The sequence below is a fragment of the Aedes aegypti genome, chromosome 2 (assembly GCF_002204515.2).
Source record: "Aedes aegypti strain LVP_AGWG chromosome 2, AaegL5.0 Primary Assembly, whole genome shotgun sequence".
Classification (NCBI taxonomy): domain Eukaryota; kingdom Metazoa; phylum Arthropoda; class Insecta; order Diptera; family Culicidae; genus Aedes; species Aedes aegypti.
This window is the reverse complement of record NC_035108.1, coordinates 272,424,134-272,436,458: the sequence shown is the minus strand read 5'-3', so window position 1 is coordinate 272,436,458 and position 12,325 is coordinate 272,424,134. Positions and strand designations below refer to the sequence as shown.

The following is a 12,325-nucleotide window of genomic DNA, read 5'->3' as shown; positions in this document are numbered from 1 at the left end:
ATTTATCTCATATTTTGTGAGATAACTTCCTGTGGGCTAAGCGAGATTATCATTCGCCTTCGGTTCGCGCCGTTCAAGTGCGAAAAGATATTTGTGTTCAGTCGAGAATGGAAAGGGAAGTCAAGGAAATTTCCATTACTAAAAGATCCTGGACCGACCGGAAATCGAACCCGGACACCTTCAGCATGGCTTTGCTTTGTAGCCGCGGACTCTAACCACTCGGCTAAGGAAGGCCCCTGTTACTTTTTCATGTAACTTTCAAATATGCATACCTCTTTTTCATCATTATCAAAGTACCCTTTGAATGGTTCACTTTTTCCATCGTCTACCCATATCTTTATCCGCTAGACAAAAGTGCAAAATTAGTTTTAAGTAAGTGTCGTATATTTCCTCCTTATCCATGGATCGCATCACCGACCAAAGTGACTCCCAGATTTTTTTTTTTCATCCCTCAGTAATCAACACCCTTCCGGTGGTGATTGTGGAAACGCAGAGGTATTCTTGGTCTCTAGAAGCCACTATGATTACAAACTAACATTCCTTTTCAATCCGTTTGAATACTTTACATTGAATTATTGCTCATAATTATGTAAGGAAACATAAAAAATGTTTGAAAATAAATTTGCAGTTCATTCATACAATTTATTAGCTATTCTTTGTTGATCAAACAATTTAATGAATGTTGTTGTTTTATTCTTAAGAACATTTTCAGAGAGATGTTAAGTCAAAGTAAATTTTGCCAGTTTATCCTTTAGAACCTTCATTTCAAAATGTCAGTAATTCCGAATTCTATCATCTTCACACACATAAAATCCCTGAGTTTTATGTCTGCCAGTAAGGCTCTGAACAGTTTTACATTAAATGTTTCACAGTAGAAAAAACACTACAACAGCTCTTAAAATTGGAGACCGCTACAACAACTTCTTAAAAAATTTCTTAAGTATGTATGTTCAATGCAGCATATTTAAAGCATGTATTTTGGCGTTTTTTCTGTCTTTACATAATGTTTAAAAATATCAAAGTCCGTCAATTTTTTCAAGATATTGGCTGTTGAAAATGCAGAATATGTCGATTTCAGCCAACTTGCATGCAAGTTTACCAGCTTGTATGGCTTAGTTTGCCACAGAAGCTTAATTCGCCGCAGAATACGAATCTCATGTCTTAAAAAATACTTATTAACAAAGTTCATAATACTTTCGCTTCTCAAAAGTTATTTTCCAATGATTGGAAAAAGTTTTGTATATTTCCATAAAAAAAAAGCAAGCAAATTACTTTGTATGGAATCTGCAAGAATGTTGGCAAGGATGTGTGACGGGCTGGAACATTTATGAGAACGGTATCAAATTCAGCGATCCCTAGAGTCACACAATTTTATCCTTGAGACACGCAAAAAGGTTATTTTTGATACGCTGTGCTATCAGACCCTGCACCATTGTAGGAATCAAATATAGACATTATTAACCTTTGCTATTTTAATTTCAATTGCTTCCAATTTGTGAAGATAACATTTCTTCAAAAATTCGAGTAAAATCAGTTTTAAACTAAATTACTTGTTATTTTTTGTTGGAAATCGGAAAGCACTCAGACCAATTTATGGATGAGGAGGATAAGTAGAGAAAGGCTAAAAGAAATACTAGAATGATATTCCTGGAGGAATTGCTGCAATTCTATTGAGGGATACCTCAGAAGAAAGTATTTCTCAACGACGTTTCATAGACTTTCTTAAAAAGATTCTCAAAACAATCTTAAATATTTTTTAGCAGTTTTGCTAGATTCTGTTGGATCCTTGACTGATACATGGAGCCATCTAAAATAGATTTTTAGCGGATCTTTCTCTAGATCTGTAGTTTATTCCATATGAGATGTTCACGACCTTTCGGGGCATACACCAGGAGCTTTTTGACTTACAAAAATTTGCAAAAATGTTCAATTGACAAAGAAAGTTATAACATAACACGATGGTCGGGCTCCATAAGGGGCGGCCAAAACTACCAAAAACTATTTTGGGATTTCTTCTTTGACTCTTATGACGTCAAATTGGCTGAAGTCAAATAATTTAAAAATGTTATTTTGAAATAAAGTAAAAAAATCATATTTTAGGAATGCAATATTTCCCCACAGTTACGCACTATCTGAAAGCTTATGGTTCAACACTTTTATCGAGCATGAAGATGAAAAAAAAATATTTGGTTGAAGTTTTAGTACTATTCAATATTACACTTTGGTAATTTTGATAATTTTGAACATAAAAACAACTCTTGTCGCGTCATGTCCCGCCATTTCGAATATTGCACATCAAAAATCATCCTTAGATCTTACAAAAAACGTTTATTTTGTTTGCAGGAATTTGCTGATTTTCTAGTTAGAGCTGTTTGGATTATTGAATATTTTTACATATATTTTGACGATATTTTCCATACACAGTTTATTTAAAACATATTGATCCACTCTTCATATACATTTTGATCAAACTCGGTCAAATACAAACAAAACTTATATTTTCAGCTAATTTCGATTACATTTCTAATAAAAAAAAGTATAAAATATGATTTAAAGAAAAGTTACGTAATATGTGAATAATCCCTTCTGAAACAATAAAAACGACAAATAACATATTCAGATTACATATTTCATTTATTAAGGCGATAAAACTAGTTTTGGCCAAACTATATTTTTTCCGACTATTGTGGCATTAGTGCATTAGTATTCTCAGCAGAATCTCAAACAACAGAATTTAAAAAGTAGATAGTACCTTTTAATTAGGGCTGAATTAAATGCACAATACTCATATCTACGTTTTAAATTTTTATTTAGTAGGGTAGGTGTACCAGTTATGGCCATAGTGGTTCCCTATTTCGCCATACGTGTTAATTTAAATTTCTTTACATTTTGAAAAGTTTTGTGTGTTTTAGCAGTAAGATAAAGGATGTATCTAGATGTTTAAACATTCAAAAATATAAAAAATGTGAAAGTTATCAAAATTTTGCATATGGCCAAATAAGGAACCACTATGGCCATAACTGGTACACTTTCCCTAAATAACTATGCAAGGACTTGTAGAAAAACAAGCTAAAAAGCAAGCTCTGTCCCATTTATCTAGGGTCAGTGTTCCCTTAGTGGACAGTCCCATATAGTCGCACTTGTGGCTTCTTACGGCCGTTTTGCTATAAATCTTTTCAAAATATTTTTTGACATGAAGTTCAGGAGCTATTTATCTAAGTACCATTAATACACAGCTTGATTTTGTTTAAAAAATGATCGAAATAATTAGCTTTGCTTAAAGTTTGAGCTGCCTTGCGCCTATAGTTAACCTATTTTTCCTATAGTAGCACTACTGAGAGAAATTATTTTTAAATTACGAAATAATTAATTAATTAAGAACTTTTTTTACATCAAACGAAAGCTTTTGATCCACACTTTGAAGTTTATAGTTTTGTAAAAATACGGTTTTGATTAGCATTTTGCTAACGCCGTGATGCTAGTGCTACTATAGGAACAGAAATTAGAAATAGTGCTACTATAGGCACATGTATTCCTATAGTGGCTCAAGCGATAATAAAAACAAACATATAAGTTTTCGTAGTTTCCATATTTTTCCCACAAAACCAAGATAGAAAGCTTTCAGATGATGTAAAAATAATGACGCTAGCGTTATTTTTCGATTTTATACGAATATTTGTTCTAAGCTATGCGGCTATTGGTACATCGACCCTTCTTCTTTCTGGCGTTACGTCCCTACTGAGACAGAGCCTGCTTCTCAGCTTAGTGTTCTTATGAGCACTTCCACAGTTATGAGCTGAGAGCTTACTATGCCAATGACCATTTTTGCATGCGTATATCGTGTGGTAGGTACGATGATACTCTATGCCCTGGGAAGTCGAGAAAATTTCCAACCCGAAAAGATCCTCGACCGGTGGGATTCGAACCCACGATCCTCAGCTTGGTTTTGCTGAATAGCTGCGCGTTTACCGCTACGGCTATCTGGGCCCCCTATTGACGCTATTTTTAACATTCATTGAACGGTTCATCACTATTTTCATCCTCTATTCAAATTGCTAGAATCTGTTTTGTGTCCTCCGACCATAATGCGTTCAGCTTCTTGTATACCACCGAAATCATCTTCGCCCCTATCTTTAACGTTCCCTCATTCGCGGTTCGCGTATAAAAACAAGACAACCAACACGGCAGCAAGGCAGGCAGACAGTTCCCGCGATGGTTGAAAAGGACATTACTTCCGCCTGAACGAGTTTTTCGCCCTCCCCGCTTTTTTTTTCATTTGACCCAAAAGATTTGAATAGTTTCTTGGAAATTAGGGGGATTTCATTGCTATTTTTTTCTGTGCTTTGTGTTGCCCAGCAGCACAACCATAGACAGATGTGAATGGATTTAGGCGGAAAAGTAAGAGATGCCGAAAAAAAAAACTATCATTATAGTCCGTGGATATTATCTTTTCCGGAACTGGAGGAAAAACGCGGAAGTGCGCGAAAAAAGGGGAAATGTGCTATTTTTACGACGCTTGGGTGATTGTTTCTTCCGAAGCTGCGAGGGGTGATGGAACCAAAACAAAGGCCTTCCTTCGAACCGTGGCCGGCAGCATTATCCTTGTTTGTCCGCTCGCTTGCTTGCTTGCTACTGTTGCCGATTTCAGGGCTGGTAGCAGTAGCAGGTCTCTTTTCAGAGACTTGGTCTAAAAGTCTCTATTCATGACAGAAAGTCTCTAAAAGTCTTATTTTAACCTAAATTGTTTTTAAAGTCACTTTTTTTTTCAATCCTGTAGGAAAAGTTTAGGAATTCTTCTAGTAATCTCTCAAGATTTTTTTCTGAAACGCTTTCAAAGACTCTTCCAACAATTCCTCTACACATTATCCAAAGAATTCGTCCAGCTTTTTCTCAAGCGATGCATAGAGGAATTTCTCCATATGTTTGTTCTACTGGAAATCCTAAGGTTCACGAACGCTACTATCTTCACTAATTTTCCCAAGAACTATCCCAGAATTCCCTCCAAATATTACCCCATCGATTTCTCCAATTGTTACTCTAAGATTTGGCAATGAATCCCAAAGAAGTAGTTCCTAGAAAATTTCTTTTTGGCTCCTGTCTGGTCCTTTTTGTCTCTTTTTCCAAGCATGATGTCTCTATAGCTCCTTCTTTAAAATACTCAGTCACCACCAGCCCTGCGATATGAATAAACATCCTTTTTTGATGGGATCCGTGTGTTGGCCTTCCGCGGCCCGAGAAGATGATTTTCTATTTGTGTATCAACGAGACAGTGAGGAGAATCTCTGCTTGGTTCCGGTGGCACAGCCGGAAAGAATTGCGTCTTTGGCCATTTCGGAATTGGTTTTTAATTGGATTATGATGGACACACTGGAAAATATGAGCAGGGTAGGGGGGATCGTTTCTCTACAAAGCTCACGATAGGCTTTTGTTTCGAAATGTATCTGGCTATTGTTGTACGGATGAATTGTCGAAAATGGATAGGCATTCTGGTTTGAATCGCTATCCAATTGTAGTTTATTTTTGGGATTATGAGAGCGAAGGGCTGTTAAAATTTAATTGCGATGTGCTGATTAGGAAGCTGTCTTGGTATGAATTTCAAGAAGAACAAGAATTTTTTATCTTTGCATGCAACTGGAGTTCATAAATACATTACCAATGTGAGTATTATATTTCACCCTTTCCAATAAGAATAACATTCGCATATACGTCTCCCTGACGTTTAACAAAACAGTATCTTAATAAAGCCAACCATGTGAAACATTTTTAAACAACAATAATCATTTGAGAATTTGACATGTTCAGTTATAGGAGGCCGAAACTCTTATTATGCGATTTCGGAGAAATGACCCATATCTAATATGGTTTTCATGGAAAATCACATTTACTCGACAAAAGATGGCCACATTGCGTTGTATCTGGAATTTTAAATACAGATGACCATTAGAGGTGAATTTTGAACAATTTGGACGTATAGATGCCGGTTTAAGTTTGGTTCAGTAGCTCCAGTATTTGATTCCGGAATTTAAATTCATGTTTCGGAATTTGAACTCATGAAGCAATTATCTCGCGACATATAAATACAAAGGAAGAAAAATCCTATCCTGAAATAGTTATTCATGCAACAAGTTGCAATATGATGAATTTTTCAGCACGAGTTGTACATTTATCCAACGAGTCGAACGACCTGGTCAATCAAGTTTATAGCCTCATAAATAAATACAAGAAAAAAATTTAGTTGATGCTTGCAAGCAAAAATTTATTGTGATTTCATTCTATCAGGGAAGTGAAAAAGGCATTAAAAGTCATAAGAATAAGCAATTTTGTTGTATAGAAATCATTTCTACTACCGTTAGTGTACTTTTTCTCCTTTTTTAGGAATGAAAATCACAGTGCAAGAGTTTAGAAATCCTTACGGGAGTAGATTTGTTTCAATATTTTTGTAATGAACCAATAGGACTGTCATGGGACACACCTGGTTTGGTACTTTTTTCGCATTTTATCCATACAAAAATAAAATTTCAAGATTGTTTTCGAAAAGAACACCAAAAATTAACGCTATTCATGAAGATAACTCAAAGTGGTGAAAATTCAAATGGGACTGTTATGCGAGTATGGGCAGTATATGACACCGACAATTCTCACCTCACGCCAGTCGTAGAACAAACCCAAGAATCAGATGCAGTTGTACTTATGCTGAGCGGCATGTAAGGCGAGACGAGTCGGTGAGGTGTCAACTCGCTCCCATTTGATTAACATTTGTCGCCCCAAATCACTCGAGGTGAGAACCACTCATCTCGACTCACACGCCGCGCAGAATAAGCACTGATGGCATGAAAAGACTGGGTTATTCGGTTGACGCCTATCAAAACAGTACTGAAAATTGCTACTTTTCGGCACTGAAGAGCGTGTTGAAAAGTGCTACTTTTCAGCACTTTTATTTTTTTAGTAGGAAAAGTAGGCCGTTATGTTGATCAAATTCTCAAGGAAAAGATGATTGATTTGCAACGGAGTTGCAAAAAATATTAAATCCAACTGTTTAGTAAAGAATCCTCTGAGGATTTTCCTCAGAATCCTATGAGGATTCTCTTCAGATTTCTCATCGAAATCCTCTCTGGATTCTTATAAGAATATTCTAGGGAAACTAATCTGAGTCATCTCTGGATTCTCATTAGTATTTTCCCAGAATTCCCATCAGATTTCTTACCTAGGGGGAGGACAGCATTGCTCTGAGCAGGCTATGCGACATCGAGCAACTTTGAGTTACTCACAATTGCTCAGAAATCAGCAACGTAGCAGTCAATGCATGTCCCCTACCATAGACATTGTAATGCTCTTACTGTAGATATGCTTAAAATTGTATCTGAGATTATCGTTTTGAGTAAAGGGCAATTATGCGCTTTTATTGAATAATATCTAGTACGGTCTGTCTGAAGGCTGACTAACTGTATAAAGGATTTGAAAAACTTGGCGTTCGTAAAAAAAAAATTACCTCTACTACATTTAAGCAGTAAATGACAGTCATGTGGTGTAACACATTCTCAACATCAATCAATTGATTGAAGGCTCCTTAAAACAGATCAGTATATTTGCCGCAGTTCTGTTCATTTGTAGAAACTTGCCTAAAACATGTATTTTTCTATGTTTTTTTTTAGATCAATGCTAAGAAGTCGTCACAAAAAAAGCAAACGGAATCATGGCAAAGTTTGTTTCATTTTAGGGGAGATTTAGTGCAACTTATTAATTTAATAAAGCCTTTAAAGCACGTCCCAGTATGATTCAGATAAAAGTCCAGCTGTATTCAAACTAATCTCAACGAAAGTGATTTCATTCAAATATTCCACTTAGAAAAAGACCATCATTTCCGACTCCGTACGACATTACGCGAAAAATTTTCTCTGCGAAACAAACAAACCGACACTTGGTTGCTATGTTCACATGAAGCCGAGCCAACCGAGTTATTCAGAGTTACTCAAAAGCTACTCGCGGTGTAGCTCAAGATCAGTAGGCTGTCCCGCCCCTTGTTTCTTACCATAACTCTCTCGTGAATCCTATCAGAATATTCCCAGTATAGGGAAAGTGTACCAGTTATGGCCATAGTGGTTCCCTATTTGGACATACGTGAAATTTTGGTAACGTTCACATTTTAAATCTTCTTGAATGTTTTAACATCAAGATATATCTTAAATCTAACTACTACGACAGACAAAAATGTTCAAAATTAGAAGACATTAAAGTTATTACATATGGTGAAATAGGGAACCACTGTGTCCATAACTGGTACACCTACCCTACTCATCAGAATCCTTCCAAATTTTTCATCAGAATCTTTTTAGGATTTTCATCAAATTTGTACTAGCATTTTTCTTAGTTTCATTACCAGAATCATCTTCGGTTTCTCGTTAAAATCCTCTCTGGATCCTCATCAGAAGTTTTCCCAGGATTCTCATAAGAAACTTTCCAGGATTCCCATCAGAATCTTCCAAGGATTCTCATCAGATTTTTTTCTGGACTATCACTAAAATTTCTCGAGGATTATCATCAGAATTCTTAAAAGATTCTCATTTCTCATCAAAACCTTTTCTGGACTCTCTCCTAGGATTCTCATCAGAATTTTTTCTGGACTACCACCAAAATTCTTCGAGTATCATCACCAAAATTCTTCCAAGATTCTCATCAAAACCTTTCCAGAATTTTCATCTAAATTCCTCAAGAATTCTCATTAGAATCTTTCCAAAATTTTCCTCATTATCCTTCCAGGATTCTCCACAGAATCCTTCTAGAATATTCATCAGAATCCTTTCAGTATTCTATACTAAACCTTTCCAGAATTCTGCCAAAAGTCTCATAGAAGCCCTTCCAGGATTTGTATCATTCATTGCATTCCTGGGTTCTTGAGCTTGAGCTACTGAACTACTTTGCCGAAGACACTATCTTTCCAAGTGGTCAGGCTCCTGAGATACCTGCAATCAAAAGTATAGCATGTAGCACTAGCGCCGCCTAGTGGCAAAATTTGAATCAACTAGCTCGAACAATGATAGTCCTAAACTTATTAAACAACTTTGCCGAAGACGCCATCCTTTTAAATGGTCAGTAGCCTGAAATATCTTCAAAATAGAAGTAGAACTTCTATGCCCACTAGTGCCACCTAGCGGTCCAAAGTCCCGAATTAAATGAGGTACCATAAGATAGTGCTTCACCTCCAGAGCAACTTTACTAAAGACCCCAAGTTTCTATATCATCTGGATTTTGAGATATACCTACCGTTACTCGAACCGTATATAGTGCGTTCATTATTATGCGACTTCCATGTACATTTGTTGATTTTACAGCATTATAAAGGGCGCCATACTGCAAATGAAATCTGTCGGTGTTTTGTTCTTAAGAAGATTCTTGAGGAATACATTTTGGTTTGGTGTCGATATAAATCTTTGTTGCAAATTATAGCATATAAATCACAACTGTTGTACAAAGTGCAACAGCGCGACAGCCCGAAGGTTAAAACATGCAACTAGATAACGAGCATCTCTTGTGGGCTGAACGTTGAACATTTTGTCATCTTCCTCTGCTCGAGACAGTGCGAATTCGCGACATTCCGTACGAATCAGAGAAACCCAAAAACGAGAGCATGCTCTATTTTATTCGCATATCTACAACCTTCGCTTCGCCAGCAACATCAACACCGTCCGTGTCGCTAGTTTCTCTATGCCAAGAGAAAGGCTAAGCAAAATACACCGAAACGCAAGGTTCGGCCGCCTCGTCGCCGCATTTTGCGAATGCGAATATTTCTCTTGCTCGGTTTGGGGCGCGACAGACGGATAACCAAACTCGGTTTGTGTTGGTATAACCTACGGGAGTTATGAATTACGTAGTTTGTTTTTCAATTACGACATTCTTTGCTCAATTCGGAGACGGCTAAGTACTGGCGGTGGGGCACCACTGCCACCAATACACCTCAACGAACGTACACTGGAGTCGTGTTGGCCCGTTCTCTTATTTTTGGATAGTTCTCTGCAGCGTCGTTCGGTTATTCTCACGTTTCTGGTTTGCGGCAAGGCAGTGGGTCTCAACCTGCATCCAGTTTTTAAAAAGCCACCAACACGTTTAATGCTTCAGTGAACGGTATATGCCCTTTGGAAGGAAGCATCATACTAGACAACGGACTAGGACAAGTGGTACAGTCGAAATACGAAGAAAATGAAGAAAAGTTTTCCAGACTGAAGCGGGAATCGAACCCACAATTTATGGATCGATGCGGTTAAATGCGTGGTAACACTAACCGCACGGCCATTAGTTCCCCATTAGTATTTTTATTCAGCCAAATGGCGTTCGATTCTACGCAAAATCTCTTTTCAATCAAATTTTAAAATGAAATATTTTGTGCTAAATTTTTACTGTAAATATCTTTAATAATATTTCGGTGATCGATTGTTTCATGGATTTCGTGATTAATAATGGCGTGAAGGTGCAAAGTTTTGGACATATGGTTGAATAAGGGCGTAATTAACATGATCGATTTCTCTTAATCGCTTCTCTGCAAGTTTGTGGACACACCGCTTGATATGTTCCAATCCTCCCAGTTTGGGAATCCATGCCTCAATCGATCCACACCGAACAAACCAACACCCGTCTGCGAAGGCATTTACGACGTTTGTTTTGATTGTAAAAAAGTGATCCAGTGTTCGGCATTTTTACGCGAAATATTTACGTTTATGACCGGTGAGCTCGCCGCTCTCTCCAATCTCTGTTTTTCGCTCCCGCTCTCGCACACGACCAGACCCGAATGCTGGGGAGAACAAAATCCACTTTCACGCTCTTTCTCTCTGTTTTGAACCGGTGTTCGGCCCTCGCTCGGATGTTTTCGGGGCTTACTTCGGGTCCCGAACACGAAGCCGAACCGGTCGTCGGTTGGGGTCGGATACCTTATTCATAACAAATTCCTTTCCTTCTGGTTAGTTAGTTACCGTCTCTCGTCGAAGTGAAGTGAGCGTTTCTCTATTCCGTGTGGTGTGTGACGACGACGGCGTGTCGATTTTCGTCCGTTTCCCCCTATACACACATACACATTTTCCGGATTTTCTGCTGTTGTTATTGCTACATCATCATTACTGTTATTATTGCTGGTGCCTCGCGCGGTTGCTGTTATTATTATTGTTTTGGTCGTTTTTTTCGCGCTTTCGCCTGTTGTTTCTTTCGGACTGCTGTCGTTGCAGTGTGAAGAAGAGGCACGAAGCGCAGCCTGCAAGCAAGGTGGTTCGATTCGCCTCTTGGCTGTGTGTGATTCGTGATCAAGTGCGGGCGCGATCTAGGTCGGGTTCGATCGAGCTCAGGAGTGTGAATTATTGGCCCCGAAAATAGAAGAATAAAAAAATTGGCGAAACAACCGTTGGTAGTGGTGTGGTGTGGTAGCGGCCCCCAAAAGTGGCAGCCGATGTGATGTGATAGCGACTACTGCCAAATTCCTTCGGCCCCGAAAACGCACACGCACGCTCCGCTGTGTGAAGAGAGCACGGTTAGTGCGGGTAGCCTAGCCGGCCGTGCGGTGGATTTGGCCAATTGTGCGAGACGCGTTTTTTTTTTGCGCGAATTATTCATCGCTGCCTCTGCCGATCGGTAGCAAGGTAGTGTTGGTCGGTGGTGTGTGACCGTGAATCAAATATGCCACGACGGGGCGAATTGTGGTAGTGCCACGAAGTATGGTGCGTGATAAGTGTGAACGGAATTTTCGGAAGAGCCAAGAAGAAACAGCTTGAGTAGGCTGCAGAGCAAAAAAAAAGAAAGCAAGAAGAAGTTCTTGGATAGATAGAGTGAGTGCACCGCCAGTTGCCAGTAAGAAGGGGCGTTGGTGTGGTACGATTCAATTGCGAAGAAACCCTTGAGGAAGGATTTTCAATCGTCCGGCGACCGACGGACCCGAATGAGCCGATTGTGTGCGATTGCGGTGAGTTTTCGATTCGGCGACAGACGTCCAAGTACAAACGAGGAATGCGGGGGCTTTTCTGCGATTAAATCGAGGCACAGTAGCGCATGACTGGACAAGACCTCTATGACTTAAGTTTTTAACATAGCCTGTTAACATTTTTTACAGATTTCTAACTATGGAAGGATCTATATACTTGTCAGAACGTCTACCAACGTATTCTGTGACACTTACGTTGAGGTCTGTGCATCTGTGCTCTCATAACCCGATTAGATAATGTCAGATCTTCAAAAACAATATCTGCCTACGCAGGTTTTGCGTAACGATCAGGCGAGTTTTTAGTTGGGTGTCCAATCAATTATCCTTTTCTATCCCTCAGCATTCGCAAGGATGTAGCCAGGGCAATTT

General features: G+C 38.5%; 1 protein-coding gene across 8 annotated transcripts in view; it reads left to right on the top strand.

Moving 5' to 3' along the window:
• The window catches only part of LOC5569675 (insulin receptor substrate 1-B), a 665,066-nt gene that overhangs the window by 101,473 nt on the left and 551,268 nt on the right, over positions 1-12,325 (top strand). For 7 of the 8 annotated variants that reach the window (XM_021845096.1, XM_021845093.1, XM_021845090.1 and 4 more), the window contains exon 1: positions 10,937-11,938. The exons of the other annotated variant lie outside the window; for it this stretch is intronic. In XM_021845096.1, coding sequence (XP_021700788.1) covers positions 11,915-11,938 — 24 coding nt within the window. In that variant the 5' untranslated portion in view covers positions 10,937-11,914. Of the gene's footprint in view, positions 1-10,936; positions 11,939-12,325 lie in introns of those variants that run through there. 8 annotated transcript variants of the gene reach the window in all.